This window comes from Nuphar pumila, chromosome 15, assembly GCF_984573655.1.
Source record: "Nuphar pumila chromosome 15, dmNupPumi1.hap1.1, whole genome shotgun sequence".
Lineage (NCBI taxonomy): Eukaryota > Viridiplantae > Streptophyta > Magnoliopsida > Nymphaeales > Nymphaeaceae > Nuphar > Nuphar pumila.
The window spans coordinates 10,531,163-10,548,163 of record NC_143263.1 but is presented as its reverse complement, the minus strand read 5'-3'; the positions used below and the strand labels follow the sequence as shown (position 1 = coordinate 10,548,163).

At 38.2% G+C, this 17,001-nt stretch overlaps 1 protein-coding gene across 1 annotated transcript; it reads right to left on the bottom strand.

The window, feature by feature from the left end:
• Window positions 1-2,079: 2,079 nt before the first annotated feature.
• LOC149814456 (Plant calmodulin-binding protein-like protein) lies at window positions 2,080-5,867 on the bottom strand. The gene is made up of 2 exons (XM_089988648.1): window positions 2,434-5,867; window positions 2,080-2,347 (listed from the first exon to the last, which is right to left on the bottom strand). The coding sequence occupies exon 1, from the start codon at window positions 5,730-5,732 to the stop codon at window positions 2,442-2,444; it is 3,291 nt and encodes a 1,096-aa protein (XP_089844774.1). The 5' UTR covers window positions 5,733-5,867; the 3' UTR covers window positions 2,080-2,347; window positions 2,434-2,441.
• Between the last annotated feature and the right edge of the window lie 11,134 nt (window positions 5,868-17,001).

Here is a 17,001-nt window from a genome sequence, read left to right as displayed (position 1 = left end):
ATTTTTTGAGGCTTGAAAATCGATCGTTCACAATTTTCGTAAATATTCAAGCATCCAAAAATCATGTTTTTTTGTCAAAAAAACATGATTCAACAGCTGATTCCTAGCAAATGGACCATGTTGAACACATCTGCAGGGTCGGATGTGCAAAAAAAGCATTAGAAATGCCTAGTTCACACTCTAGTCCTCATATTCTAGTGGCCATATATATATATATATATATATGAACAAAAGGTTAATCTTATGTGGTACCGACAAACTTGAATTTAAGTTGATCTGATTAGTGAATGCTAGATAGTTACTATCTTTGCAAGTTCAATCAAATCCAGATAGATCGATCTGATTATCAACAAATGCGAAATCCACTAGTCGAATTGCATTGCTACAGATCTGATCTTATGGTACCTAAGTCACAAATAGACCAGGTTTAAACATTTACTTTTGTGCAATGTTGCTTCCCCAACCCAAATACTGGATGTGATCCTGACTCTTTTACATATATTCAACATCACTCCCTGTATTATTAAAAGTGTTTTGTGAACCCCAGCAATGGATATAGTAAGCACATAAAATCTAAAACATAAAATATAAGGACCAAATGAAATTATCAGGATTAGAAGGCCAAATGAGAAAATAGGTAATCACTTAATTTGAGATTCTTTACTTGTTTAAACTATGTTATGTTTCTAACTTGCCTAGGAAATTGAGTTTTTTTTTCTTGATAATACAGGCTGTTTCTCTATATTGAATTTGTTTTTATGGTATACTTTCTCCCCAAGTTTGCTCTCTTTTGCTACTATGTAATTTTAAATAATCATATGCATGTAACTAGGTATCCAGTGAACCTGCTGAAGAGTGTTTTTATCTAAAAGCTTGAGGAAATTATAACCTGTTATGGTGGTTTGAGGAGCCTTCACGCCATACATTTTGATACATATTCAACCCATAGAGGGATTATGGGTTAGAAAAGCTTATGATGTTCCACAAAGAATTGAAAAAACAGTGGATTCTGTGGTTCAATGTGAAAGACCATGTGTGACCCAAGAGTCATAATTAGCTAGGTATCATTGATAACATGAATAATCTCACATGAAGCCTTGGCATTGGACTGAAAATACTGTACTTTTTAAGGCCCACAATTGACTTTATGAGGAAAGGAGTTGAAGTGCTGTGAAAGTTTCTTAGTAAGTGTACTTTATTTGCTAAATGAAGAAACTGTTGATGTGAATATTAGGGTTTCTTACTGGATGCTTCATTTTTCACTTCTCTACCATTTTCTCGTCAGTACAATTTTTAGTGGATTCAATATCCTACAACTGAATCCTTCTAACATAGGTTACAGGTTGGATATACTGTATCTTCCAATTTTTTGTATTTCCTTCTATAACATGCACAAGGTGCTTGGAAGACAGGCACTTGGACTTTTTTATGTGTATAATTCATTGGAATGCTCATTGTCATCTTATGTTCAGGTTCTTTCTATGAATAACATGAAGTTTTACGTAAGTCAATACATTTAACAATATGTGATACTGATAGTTAGAACCATATTTGTCAAGCAGAAATCATCTCATAACAAAGCAGGAATTGTCTAGTACTACACTGCAATTAAACAGAAGAATCACCTCTAAGAGGTAGTTCTCCAAGAATCAATCAATCTCTCTCTCTCTCTCTCTCTCTCTCTCTCTCCACACACACACATTCAATTGTTCACATGAAGGTCACTGGCATAAAATACTCAGCAGCTGATAGATGCAACAAATTTAGATATGCAAAACAAAACAATTGAGTGAAAGAAGTTTTCTACCTCCCCGGAAATGAAGCATGTGGCATTTCTGGTTGCCTAAACTGAATTTTTTTTGGCCTTCCTGCATATGCTGGTTATCTTACAAAAATAACAGATTGTATGATAATTGGCATCATACATATTTTAGAGAAGTAAATAAAAAATAAATAAATTACATTTCAATAAAGTTATTCTTGGAGATGTCTTCCAAGACACTTCAAACACAATCTATATCATGGTCAGGATGCAATAACCGCACACAAAGAAAATCTTCGAATGCCATGTCCTTGTAATATTGGAATACTACTGCTCTTAATATAGATCATATTCAGTAGAGTTTTAAAGACATTCTCCTCTCTCAGTATCTGCCAAACAACATAAGTGAAGACCTTAAGATGGGAATGTCCTATTGGCATTATATACCCATCTACATTGAGAACATGCAACTAGTATACACATCAGAGTTGTGTACCAGAAGCGGTGACTCACACATTCCCTTCTGATATCAACTTTATTAATTTGTTGCATTACCTCTCAGTCACTTCATCTTTTTACCTAAACCTGCAGTTTACACAAAGAAGTGTGTCAGCTGGAGAACTGCACGACGAAACAAAACTAGATCCTAATCCTTCAGCAAAGACATGTACCTTGATAATCAACTGCATGCCTGAATTGGTCTTGCGTGAGTAAAACTCTTTGCAGAATGGTGCACACGTGTTTCACATTTTGATACTGGCATAACTGTTTCAAAAGCTTCAACAAGCAATGCTACTTTCTTCTTCCGAGCAGGAGCCAACTTGCTTACGGCCTGTCTCAATGCATAATCTAGCATCCACTCTTCTGCATTTTTCCTTTCATCCATCATCTGATGCTGAAGATCAACCTTCTCTGCCTCTGGATCAGGTTCAATAGGCAGAAACTGTGGCCCTCTAGGATTGACCATCCTTGCTTTGTTTTCAATTGCATCGTTGTGTTTGGTATTTCTTGTATATTTCAGATCACTGCAGCTTCCAGTAAGAGGTTCATTGGTGTTTGCTTCAGGCATCATGACTTCTTCACCTTTATTCATGCTCTGCTCAGTTTCATCTTTGCTTTCAATTTCAAAGTTGGCTATGTTACTCAGATTACTTCGGCTTCTGACCATAACAGGGCAGGCATTTTCATCTTTAGCAGGACTCTTGGCACTAGCACTGAGAAAGGTTTCTTCCGCATTTTTCTGAGTATCACATTTTATTTGCATTTTAGTATCTTTTTCAGAACAATCTTGAACAGAAGAAGGTAGTTCTCCTTGATCACCACATCCTTCTGAAGAAATGTAACATGCATTCTGACTATCTGCATGTCTCTTTTCATGCTCTCCCAGAAAAGATTGAATTTCAACTATTTCGGTTCTGCACTCTTCTTCATCAGATGCACAGTTATTGTATTCAACTTGAATATTTTGGTCACTTGTGACATCCTGACAATCTTCATCCTTTTCTGACATTAGGAGAAATTCAGCATCATTTCTCATAAGGTCTCGGTTGTCATCCCCTGTGACTGTTCCCTCCTTTGTTTCACAGACCAACTGAAGAGTTTCAATGTTTTGTGGTTCGAGAAAATCACCTCGTTGTTCATTTATTTTCATTTGGTCCTCTTCCATAATGTTTGGAATTTTAACTATTTTGGTTCTGCACTCTTCATCAGATGCAGAGTTGTTACATTCAACTTGAATATTTTGGTCACTGGTGACATCCTGACAATCTTCATCTTTTTCTGACATTAGGAGAAATTCAGAATAATTTTTCATAAGGTCTGGGTTGTCATCCCCTGAGACTGTTTCTTCCTTTGCTTCAGGGACCAACTGAAGAGTGTGATCATTTTGTGGTTCAAGAAAATCACCTGGTTCATTTATTTTCATTTGGTCCTCTTCCAGAATGTCTAGAACAGCGGAGTCTGAGTTAGGAGAACATGCAACCATGGTCCCATTTGCTACAAGATAATCTTGAGACCCATCTGAAATTCCCTCTTCCATTATTTGCACATCTGGACAAGTCTGGCCATGTGGTGCAGCTTCAACTTCTTGTACATCCCTGAAGATTTCTTCTGCATCACCAGCATCATTTGATTCATAACTTTTGTCACCATCTACAAGTGATCCATCTCCTTTAAGTAAGTCATTATCCTGCTTTGGCATTCCACTTTCATCATCCATAGGCGCCAGCTCTGTTGGATTGAGGTCGTTAAACCCTGTGGCTACAGTTTGAACTTCCTTTGTTGTGTTGATTTCATCGCTTTGCACAGCAGGAATATCAACCTCTAAGCTTCCAGAGATATCATTGGAATCCTCTGGTGTAGAACTAACAGTTTTCTCACAGTACTCAAGTAGTATTTCATTGTTGAAGGAGACACTATCTGCTTTATTAGAGACTACTTCCTCCACCAATGCAACTTCCAAAGCTATACTTGCCAGATCAGCCTCATCATAAAGGACTGTACTACCAGGAGTGCCATCACTGAGATATGCTTCATCATTCTCTTCTATTTCCGTGCTAGTTTCAGAAATCAAATCATCTTCATCTGATTCACTTCCGGTGAAATTTTCAGAAGTCATGGTTGGTTGATCTGCTTGAATAGAACTGTCATTCTCTGCCTCATTGCAGCCAATACATTGAGAAGCTCCTACATAAGCATATGCAACTTCTGCATCTATGAGGAAGAAATCAGTACCCTGATCTCGTTGGTCATCATCATTGTTGCCCTCATCAAAGCTTTCTTCACAGTACGATTTATTTGCTATGCTCTCTGCTTCCTGTAAATAATCTTCTTCCATTTGTGTGTCTGTTCCATGTCCAAATTCAGAAGGTACTATTTCATATGTGATAATTGACGGTTCGCTAAAATCTTTTGAATAATTTTTTTCATTGAATGCTTGAGTTTCAACATCAAAAGAGATATTTTCCATGATTCCACAGTTTTCAGAGCCCCCAGCATCTATAGGATCAGGCAGTGAATTCGCATAGATCTCCACAAAGAATTCATCATCCCAATCTTCCATCAGAAGTCTGCCCTGTTCATTCCAACTGTGTGGTGACCTTGGTGAGCTGATCATATCTGCTTCTAAGATCAGCTGGTTTCCAACGTGCACCAAATTTTGCCCTGTATCAATTTCTTTCTGAATTTCTTTTGCATGCTTTATCCTACATGGCATGTTTCCTTTTATTTTTATGCTCTTTTGAGCCTTCAGTAAACGCCTCCTTGCTGATAGGAAATGTTTCAAGGGAGGCAAAGGCTTATGAAAATGCCCATTGAGCGAGCAGTATGTATAGGGGCAGACCTTAAAGACTGAGGTTCCTTCAGCCTCGGTGCATCCAGGATGAAGGACTATATAGTCAGGGAACTTTGAATCCTTCTGAGTGGAAGAGCAAGTTCCACGGGCGATGTCTTGCACTGAATATAAAGGAACCCCAGTTGCCTTCATGGAAGGCTTTATGGGTTTCAAGCTAGAGGACCTTGTCAATTGTTTCATGTTTTTCGACCCCGCCGTCGAATTATTCTCATAAATGCTAGCTTTCTTACGTGCAAAATTCAGGACTCTAGCGCTCTGATTTCTATTGCTAGGTTGTACGTGGGTGCTTACCTGCATGTTCTCCTTCCTCTTATCTGAACTGCTTGTGGGTTTCATGTAGTTTGGTGATCTATCATCCACCTTGCTTGCAGGGTGCTTCTTCTGTGCATCTTTGTCTTGTTTTGGAGGTGATCCAACGCTATCCCAGTCTGCAAGTTTCAATGACCGAGATCTTCTCAATTTCTTCTTCAGCTCACCACCTCCCTTAATGGATTGAGAAGGCCGGGCAATCATCTCCTGATACGGAGAAGGCTTCCCTGCCACTCGTCGATCCGATTTAATGGAATTCTTCATTTCTGCTCTGATTCCAACCTTGTTTTCAGGTTTCCGTTGCACCATGATGGAAGAAAACTTGGATGGTACAGATCATATAAGAATAATTGGATTGCAATCTGAGAGTGGCTTGAGTTGGTGGTGTTCCTTCACATGATGGGTGAATGGAATGCAGGCAAAGGAAGGAGAAAGTCTTTGGTGGTGGGTTAGATGGGAGGAAGGTAGAAACAAGGATGGAAGACCCACAACAACTCTGTGATTCCATAGCTGATTATGGCTACAGTCACCTTGCAATTGACAGCTACCTTTCTTTTTTTCCTATTTAATCTTGGTGCATTTTGTTTACATGAATTCTGATAGGGCCGTCCAATTTGAAAAGGTGTTGAGATAAAGCTTGATGACGTTGGAGATGCACTAGCAGAAGGGATGAGTCCCTTGTTTTCTTGTTGTGGCAGTTTTGGATTGATGGTGTTATTGGCTTCTGGTGTATTATACTATGTTTTCTTTAACTTTTTATTCTTTGGTGTCCTTGATTCCTGATGGTCTGCAAATTATATGCGTGCCCTTGCCGTATTTTCTAAAAGGAGTTTTCTTCTTGACTGATAATTCTTCTACACCAAGTTAGCTGTTCCTTGCCCAAATTAGCTCAAACCACTAGCAACCATTCCTTGGTGACACAGCAAAACAACAAGGCACCTGGGTTGTGTTGAACCAATTCAGATGCTGTTTGAACCAAGCCGTGTAAGTTCTAAGACTCAGATTATCCACCATGGATCAGGTCTTTTTGGTGAGCCCATTTCTTTTGCATGCCCGCTAAGTTAATGCATCTGAGGCAGAGAATCGCATCGGTTAGATCGACGTGGTTGATTATCCAATGTGTCTAGACCCATCTTGCCATTGCTAGACTGAATCGGGCTCAGTTGACCGGCATAATCGTTGGTTCATGGCTAAGTCATCGCGTGTTTGGCATTACAATATTGGTTACATTGACGTGGTTGACTAACCGGTATGTCTAGGCCCATCTTGCCATTGGTAGACTGAATCAGGTTCAGTTGACCGGCATAGTCGCGCCTTCACGGTCAAGTCATCGCATGTTCGGCATGGATTGGCGACCTGACTCAGTCTACAATTTGTTGATACTTTGTGTGGAAAACAATCAGGGAATGGAGGCTGTTTTGGTCCGTTGGAGAGAAAGATGGTGGTGGTCTAAGAAAGTAGTCTTCCATGACCCGGCACCAATCTGTGTGAATGGGGAAAAGGAAGATTGATACAACGCAAAAAAAGAAGAAGCGTGGGAATTTGGAAGGGAGGAAAAGACAGAAACCAGGGGTCGGTGGTCGGCAATAAGGGACCCTCTAACCTTTATGGACGGCAGGTTTGGTCGATTATTCAAAATTTCAAATCTTTAATCCTCATCCTCTACTTAGGGATGGCAGTGGACCCGGGGAAAGCGGGGCCCTGCCCCGCCTCGCCCCGTTTGGACCGGGGATGAAGGGTATGAAACGGGGATGGAGGCGGGGACGAAGGTTAAAATCCATCCCCGTCCGGGGGTGGAGGCGGCGATGGACGTGCACTTTTCCCCGCCCCGTCCCCACCACGATCCCCGCCTCATCCCCTCCCCGACCACTTTTCCCCGCAATATCCCTGCCCCGCCCCGCCTCATCCCCGTTTGAACCGGGGATGGAGGACATGAAACGGGGATGAAGGCGGGGTGGAGGATAAAATCTTGAGGCGGGGCGGGGTGGAGACCTTGTCCCCCGCCCCGCCCCACTGCCATCCCTACCTCTACTTTTCATTGGAGTCAAAACTATCCTATTACTTTTTCTTTATTTTGAAAGGCAAAAAAAAAGAAAATACTTTTCTTTACTAGAATATGTCAAAGAACAATTGTTAATTTGTTAGGGCCCCGCCCGCTAGGGCTCCGGTCATCTGGTAGTGGCGACTTGTGAATGTCACCAAGTTGATGGGATGTCAAGAGTTCGAAACCCACTATGGGTATCCCTTGCCGCAAGCCACAAGATCGAAGCTGGGTATACTGGATGATGACAGGGAGACCTCAAGGGTTTTACCAAACGGGGGGGGGGGTTGGGCTGCCAGGTGTATCTTGTGGTGGACCCTTTGACCAAACCAATAAAGCAAAAATACAAACGCTAGCACCAGCCTTTGCACTTGTAGGTCTTTTTCAACTGAGGGTATCCTTCTATTTCAATGAGGAAGATGAGAATTTGTTTTGGTAATTTCTCTTTTTCTTTCCTTGGGGGATGTTTGGATGCACTTACTTAGAAAAGTGGAATATTGATAGATTACATTATGAATCAGTTGGTAGAATAAGTTGGGAACCACATTGTGGGAAACAATGCAATATCCCAGCTTAACTGGATCAGTGGGCAAATTCAAACAGTTCCATAAGGGGAAAGAATGCACTTTCATGGTATGGTAGATTTTCAAGGAAGGTGTTTAGTCACCTTGAACTGAAAGATGCTTGCTTTCAGTTTCTTATTCTGGAGAAGTTTCTTCTTAATTATTGGTTGCCATTAATATGTGATGGCACACGGATCGCATGCATACAAGTGCAACACGATAAAATGGGTCAAATTGATAAGTCAGGAACCAGGCCTACTTGGTGGGATCTAGAAGTTTATAGGGACCCAGTTTGCGGTGCCCATGTGGATATTTGATCCGACCGATTTTGTGTACAATTAAAAAAATGAAAAATCTAACCAATTAAAGTAGTGTTTGGATGACACCAGGTGACACCCAAAATCTGGTTAAAACCAGGTTTTGGGTGTTAAAAACCCAGTTTGTGCACTGTTTGGGTGACAAACTGGGTTTTTTTGCTTCACAAAACCAGGTTTTGTGTATAAATGAAAAAAATGAAAAATCTAACCAATTAAAGTAGTGTTTGGATGACACCAGGTGAAACCCAAATTCTGGTTAAAACCAGGTTTTGGGTGTTAAAAACCTTGTTTATGGGTTAAAACCCAGTTTGTGCACTGTTTGGGTGACACAAACTGGGTTTTTTTGATTCACAAAACCAGGTTTTGTAAAATGAGGTACCACTGTTTTTTAATTTCAAAACGTGGTTTATTAGGCAAGGGAGGGGGTCCCTCTCCATCAGCCCTTCCACACTTACATTTGAAAACTTGGTTCAACACCTTCCTATGTTAGATCATTTTTGGCCGAAAAATGGCTGGGATGGTGCCAACCGATCGGCGTGATACCACCCTCACCATTTTTTGGCCAATGACGGGTCAGATTTTTTGTGACGCTCTCAATCTCGAAAGTCAGGCAAGTTTTTTTCTTAAATATAAAAAGAGTTGGCTATTTCAAAACATAGTGAAAGAAATATTATTCAAAAGGATTTTCTTTTGAAACCAACAAAATGGTAAAGTACTCATCCATAACAAGAGAATTCTTTGAATAGCGAAAAATACAAAACAATTTCAATCAATGAATATTCAAGGTTTCATACAAAAGTTCAATGGAGTATAGGTTGTTTACAAAATTCATCATTTCTAAATTCAATGTTTATGATGTAGTGCACTACTGCTAGTGTCCAGAGCATCCAGTTCATCAGCACCAAGAGTCCAGAACTCTTCGTCAAGGCGTTCCTTTTCTTAGAAAGTTATAATACACTATCGCTAGTGTACATAGCTAGAACCTCTAACTAAAGGGAAACTTTGTCCCCTAAGCCACCGTGGTTGGTGACTAGTACCGAGACATGACCTACCAGAAACTGACACCGCTTCCAACTCATCATCCACGGGGTTGATGCTAACTCGCCCAATGAGCTGAGTCCATTTTTAGGTCACCCCATCTTTTCGGGCATGACTTTCAATTTTGTGTAACTTGTTTCATATTTACTTATCATGCATTATAAAATTAGTTCTCATAATACCCCTTAGGTACATAGGGCCTTGCCCAACAAATTACCTTAAGTTCTTTACTTAGGAGACTCTTAAAATTCTTGTGCCAATATTTAGTTGCACACCTAGGGTAACTATCGTATCCAAACAACATTATGTTCTTTTTAAGCATTATTGTCATCAATAGTAAGCTCACACTTGGGTAGATCTCATCTCTCAAGGTTTAATCTAATTATAAGGGGTAAATTGATAAAAGTGACCCTTTTACGAACCCTACCAGTAATACATAGTCCCCTTAGACTTACATATCTTTAACCTATTTTGGAAAGTAGACTTAATTACATAATTAAATGTTATACTACATTATTCGGCACAAGATCATTATACTATATATATCATCATTAATCCTAATAACTACATGAATGCATCATGACCTCGCTTAATCGCATACATAGTCATTCATATATGTATGTATTTATTTCAAAGAAAATATGCTCACAATATATCTGCATATTAGCTCAAACATGCAAAGAACATACAACATGCTTAACAAAATTTAAAGATCATCTATTCATGGGCAACTTAAGATGCTTTGGGTCTCTCCTTGGACTACCGAATTCAACTGATGCATAAAACCTTTCATCAAATCATACACAGGTTTCTTAACCTGTTTCAGGGTTGATCCATGCATTACTTAGGCTAAACAACCTTCACTTGAGTACAAAACACCAAAAATATGAGATCTGGTGCAAAAGGGATCAACTCTGTCAACTCAAGAGTCGAATCTTCCTGTTCAGCAAGGGTCGACTTGCACATCATCAGGGTTAACTCTCTTCTGAACAAAAAGTTATTATGTTTAGAAGAGTCGACTCTCAACTCGCAAGGGTCGACTCATTCTGAAACAAAAACTATTTTGTTTAAAAAAGGGTCAACTCTCACCTTCAGGGGTCGACTCTGTCAACTCAGAAGTTAGCCCTCAAGAATTAGAGGTCGACTCCAAGAGTCAACACCTGGACTTGGAGTGTCGATTCTCTAAAATAGGAGTCGACTCTCAGGTCTGCCCTACACTTATAAATTGACAGAGGTCAACTCTGAACTGCAGATGTTGACTCCTTTGATTCACGGTATAGGGTACTTCTCCAACATAAAAGGTACAAAATAACATGATTCAAAACAAGATGAGATATAAAAATACTAAATTTCTAACCGACATATATACACATCTTCATGCATTAAAGCTTATAGAAATTATTTAAAAAATATACATAAATTTGCAAGTTTTCTAGATTCAGAAAAACCTTTGAAAAACACACTAATTTGGCAGTTATTCTAAATCTCAAAGATTTTCTCAAGAATACATATATGTACGTACTATAAGATTTCAAAAAGCATTTCTAGAAGTATATACAAATCTGAAACCTTCAAGAATACAAAATCACTTTCAAAGTGTTTAGAAATCCAACCTTTCAAAAATACAAAAATCATTTCCATGACATAGGCTTTGGCGAAACTTTAAAGGAATTATGGGTTTCTTTTTTTAAAATCATATGCTCATAGATTGACAGACAAAAACCAAAATACATTTTATCCAAAACTAGGTCAAAGAGTTTAAGAAATACTATTTAAAATACTGAAAATCTACTCACATAGTGCAAGAATCGATTCTTATTCAGCAAAAATTGACCTGAACACTTTAGGGTCAACCCAAGACTCAACAAGAGTCAACTCTCGAAACCAAGGGCCGACCCTCATAGGTATGGGTTAACACCACAACCCAGCAAGAGTCGACTCTTAAAGTACAAGGGTTGACCCTCGAAGGTCTGCACAACAAACATTTAACATAACACACTGTAAGGGTCGACTCTTCAAAAGCAAGGGTCGACTCTCGGGTCTCAGAAACTCAAACATAACAACAATGATTGACTCTTCAAAGCAAGGGTTGACTCTCACTGACTCAGATTCTCAAACAGAACAATAAGGCTCGACTCTTACTGACTCAGGTTCTCAAACAGAACAATAAGGATCAACTTAAGTTCTTACAACATGAGAGATGACTTTTCAAGCCGAGGGCCAACCCTCGAGCTGCCTTGAATCATCTGAACAAGCAGGGGTCGACTCTTCCAAGCAAGGGTTGACTTTTGTGTTCTCAAAACTCTCAATGACATATCAAAAATTTGATTTTTTGGCAAACATGATGCTTAAAAATCTCTCATAACATGTTTGCGAAAATATTCATGCCTTTATCAAACATGCATAGCATACAAAAATAACATTTCTAGCATGCTTATTCATATGAAATGGGTCATTTCAACATGTAAATGAACAGATCATAGTTCTTATTTTCTGAAACATTTAAGTATATAAATTTTCAAAAAACATTGGCTCAACTGTAAGCTCCTTCGCTGATTTCATGCAAGTACACAACAAAAATCTAGCATGATACACATTTCATGATTTCACAATAAATTCACACAAGGAAAACTTAGTTCGTGCCTATGCATGCCACTATCGCAGAAACGGAGATCAAGCTCTTACCTTGGAACACAATCTGACAAAAATAGGGCCACAATGCAATCACAAGAATCAACACTTGTTTCCTTGCAGCAAAACTCGCGTTGCAACTCATCCTCTGCCTTGAAGACGCCCCAAACCAGAAAAAACAAAGGAAAATAAGAAGGAGAACGAAGAAGATCTAGGTAAAGAAACCAAAGAGAAAGGGAAAGGGTCAACGTACCTTAGTCGGGTCCTTCCACGAAGCTTCTTCTCACAATACAAACACCTCCAGCAGCAACTTCGCACAACCATGCAACAACAATAATGAACGGAGAGAAATGATGCAGCTCACCAGCACCACGAAGGAAAAAATAAGTGGAAGGAGGAGCACACCTCAGTGCTTCAACAATGAAGGAAGAAAGAATAACAATGGAGTGAGAGAAGGGGGGAGAGAGATATGTAGATGAAAAGATACGTTGGGTTTCTTAAAAAGAAAAGGGTTGGGTTGGATCCATTAAGACCCAATTTAGCTCTTTGGGCCCTAGTTAGACTAACTAAGATCATAGTCTAGTTGTCCTAACCAAGGTCTTAAGGAGCTCTGCAAATGTAGGGTTGGATTCAGTCCTCCAAAAGACAAAAAAAAGCCTTCAAAAGGTAATCAGGCTAAAAGTACCCAAAACTATCTTTTTCTTAAGACAAAACCACAATAATGCCATCCACATATTTTAAATAATACTTAGTATGTTTTCTCATGAATTTGACAGTCAATATTGGGTTGGACAACTATATCCCTCAAGTCTAGAATGGCCTTGAAACTCTCTTAAAAACACCAAAATACCCTCAAAACTTATCGTGAACTCAAATCAACTCTATTTTTGATGAAATGAAGATTGTTTTCTTCAAAATTTTGATACGAACACGATGATATACTCAAAATCCATGAATAATGCCTTAAAATTTTTATTATTCAAAATTATAAAGATTCAAAAAAGCATTAAAAATATTAGATATTACATTTTTTTTTCAAAAAAAACAAATATATGCCATTTTCTGATTAGTGGTTGGCAAAAAAAAGTTGGCCAGTTTTTTTAATTCTTGACCGTTTTCAGCCATTGGCTGGAAAATAGTTGGCCAAATTTTTTTAATTTTGTTTATATTTTTACATTTTTTATAATTTTCACTTTCCAGCCATTTTTCGGCCAGCACCGGCTAGACTAGTACCCACTTCGTCAGGTGGTACAAGTCCAACCATTTTTTGATCAGTGCTGGCCAAAAAATGGCTGGCAAAATTTTTTATTTTCCCTATTTTTTACATTTTTTTTCACTTTCCCACCAGTCACCAGCTGGATTCTCACCTCACTGTGTAGTACCAATATAGCCAATAATTTTTTTTTCCTCTTTTTTTTTTTTTTAGCTTTTTGGCAATTTTCGAACCAGCCACCGGCAGTAAAATGGTTGGACTGGTGCTGCCTGACAGCGACGGTAATAACTAACCATTTTGCAGCTGGTGGCAGGTCTGAAAATGGCCATCCATCAATTTTTTTGGTTACTTTTTTTTTTTAATTTGAAAAATCTAAAACTGGGTTTTTAAGGTTGAGTCATCCAAACACAATGAAAACCTGGGTTTTAGCAAACTAACCAGGTTTACAAGAAAACAAGGTATTTGAAAAACCTGGTTTTGCCTCTTGTCATCCAAATGGGACCTAAGTGTATAATTGAAAAAAAGTGAAAAGAAAAGAGTTTTTTTACCTGGTTAAACCAAGCTCCATGTTTGCCAGATCGACTTAGAGCTGTCCAAATCCAACTCACAATCAGTGCTCTATTATTGTGCTTGGCATGATCCTTCACAAAAGCCTAAGCATCTTAGTAGTGGTTGCCCATGGTTTATTTTATTTATATAGTGGTGTGTGTGTGTGTGTGCGCGCGCGCGCATGCTGTTAAAAAAAATTGCTTTAGTTTCAGTACTCACTGAGTTGGTTACTGCACCTTTTTGTTTCTGGTACAGTGAAATGAATATGATCCATCAAACACAACTATATATTATATTTTTTGTTGCTTTAGTTGGAAAGAAAGTGTGCCAATTAATTCTTAATGTTTAAAGTTGGAGTTTAAAAAGTAGCACACTGCAAAGGGTAGTGCAAAATATCATAGTTTTAAATTTTATATACGAGGCTGATAACCGTGTCATGATAACATATCCCTGCTTTCTGAAAGCAAGGAGCCATATATATAAGCCATCATTTTTTTTAAAGGCAAGCTGGGGTTGAACAGACCAACCAATTATTATTCAACTTACCACTGGGTTTTGAAACTGCAACGCCCCACCACTGACAGCTCTTACCAACCACGCTGAGCTCCAGTTAGTACGTATAGGCCATCACTGCATATCCTGACCATAGGCCTTGAAAGCCACCAAGATAAAGAGGCATGAGGCCATGGATACTTTTGACTGTCGGTGGCAACTGGGGTTTAAGTGGCAAGTCCATCCACTTAAGTGGGTTTCCTTTGACGTTGAAGCAACTTTGTTCCGGTATACGCTTGAAAGGTTGATGGTGTGAAGAGGGCTGGGAAATTAAACGAGCAACTTTTTATAAAATATAAAATATATGTGAATTTCTCATCTTGGCATAAAATATATGTGAATTTCCTGATCCCCATGAATACTGATTATTTTTTTCTTATATTTTATGCGGACTTTGCGAAATCTACAAAAAATTGTATGAATCTACCTTTTAATCAGATAGTGCGATGTAGTCAAAAAGTCTATCTTCAAGAGAATGTTTCTTTCAAATCGCTCATCAAATCAAAACGATCTTAATGGCGTTGAAAAGCTAACACATCAATCTATTTGCCTTTTTTATTATTTTTTTAGATTTTTGATGAAGATAAACAAAAAATAACATAGAATAATTGGTTTTATTATAATCGTGTTTATTCTTTTTCTGAAACGATGTCAAGGATGTATCTCAACACTCGTTCATCATTTTTCAGCGATTTAAATGTCATTAGAAATGTATTTCTATCTAGTTTCTTTGTTCTTTTTCGTATTTTTTTGAAATCCTTTATTTTTGGGGCTGAAATATCCTCTAAAAGATAGATGGTTCAATTGCTCCAGTATGCATAGCATGCTTCTATTTCGGTTTTAAAACTCATAAACGAGAATCTTAAAAGGGTTTTCGATTCTAACTCAAAACAGAAAAGTCACATGCCTGTGTCTTAAAAACACATCCAAATCTGAGAAAAGAGACGATTCTAAAAAAAAAGTCACATATTTGAAAAAAAAATCGCATATATTTAGAAACTCCGTATGTGCGAAAGGTTAAAAAGACTTCTGAAATCCGAATATTTAGGATTTTGAACATGAGGAGAATAGTAGAAATTGAGGGGCATTTTAGAAAATGCATCATTTTTGTTGTATGATCATTTTTAGTAAAAAAAAAATCACTATGCCAATGTCAAGCAGAACATGTGCCCATGTTGAGAATTGGCAGTTAATTGGATCTTTGGATTCTGACATACTTTGACCACGCCAGAGTTGTGAAAACTCACTCAGGTCTAAACGAGAAGGGTGTGGCTAGGAAGCTTCCTCTCCCTTGTCCAAACCGCTGAGCACCAAGAAATACATGGCCTTCCAAGGTTGACATGTTCACAAGAATATGGACTTCAATTCATGGCTTGCTCCTACTATAGCACTACAAATACACCTCTCTCTAGGCTGTCATGTTTGTCTCTAGTACCTGGAATATAGTTTCAACTTTTGTCATGTATGGGTTTCCTGTCGTAGAAGATGAGAAAAGGCAGCATTGCCTTTACTATTTGTTTCTTGAATGGGTTACTAAATGCCAATGTCAAGGCATGGGGTAGAAGGACATCAACAATACATGAGGCTATGATGCATGGTCCACTGTCCCAAGTGCTTTCCCTGAATTTGGGAGGCAGCTATCGGACCCATCCACGACACTTGCTCATATTAAGCGTCCATCTCATATCTAGAAGAGTGCAGGTGATATACGGAAAATGACTATAATGTCTTCTAAAAATGGCATGTTCTCTCAAAACCCACAAATATGCCAAAATTCTTTGCATGTCCAAAATAATTGATTCTTGACTTATTTAAAACCATTTTACCCTTCGCAACATATTTGTGCAGACCTCCTGACATTCGCACAAATATGTTGCAAACCTCCAAATATCATTAAAATCAAATTAAGAAGATTCACATGATATTTATGGAACCTTCCGACATTCGTATAAAATATCTTATAAACCTTCAAAAGTTTATAGTCGCATGATCACAAAATCATATAAATACTTGTGTTTTTGGTTTTGCGACTCTCTTTGCCACTTGAGAGAACCCTAATTGTGTGTTATCCTCCAATTCTATGTAATTTTTGGATGATTTATGCAAATATCAATAAGTCCACACAACTATAATGCGAATCTTCTCAATGATTTTTACCATACTCAAAGGTTACATAATAATTGTGCGAATGTTAGAGATTCACACAAATAAAAATGAAATGTTATAACAAGTGTGAATCTTCTCAGTGAGTTTTATCTTTCAAAGGTTCACAACATATTTGTATGAACGTGAGGAGGCTTGTCCAAATATGTTGTGAATCTCATCGATGATTTTGACTATATTTGGAGGTTTGTAACATATTTAAGCGAATGTGAGCAAGTTCGCACAAATATGATGTAAATCTCCTCATGCGATTTTGAACATATTTGGAGGTTCACAACCGCACAAATATGTTGTAAATCTTTTCAGTGATTTTAATCATAGCCGGAGGTTCACAATATATTTATACAAACATCAAGATGTCTGTGCATATCTCTTAAGTGATTTTAACCACATTCGGAGATTCACAATATATTTGTGCAAATGTGATGAAGTCTGTACAAATATGTTGCAAATCTCCTAGGTGATTTTAACTATATTCAAAGGTTTACAACATATTTGTGTGAACGCTATA

Excerpts from the sequence above, each read along its gene's own strand:
- LOC149814456 (XM_089988648.1), bottom strand. The coding sequence starts at position 5,732 with ATGGTGCAACGGAAACCTGAAAACAAGGTTGGAATCAGAGCAGAAATG.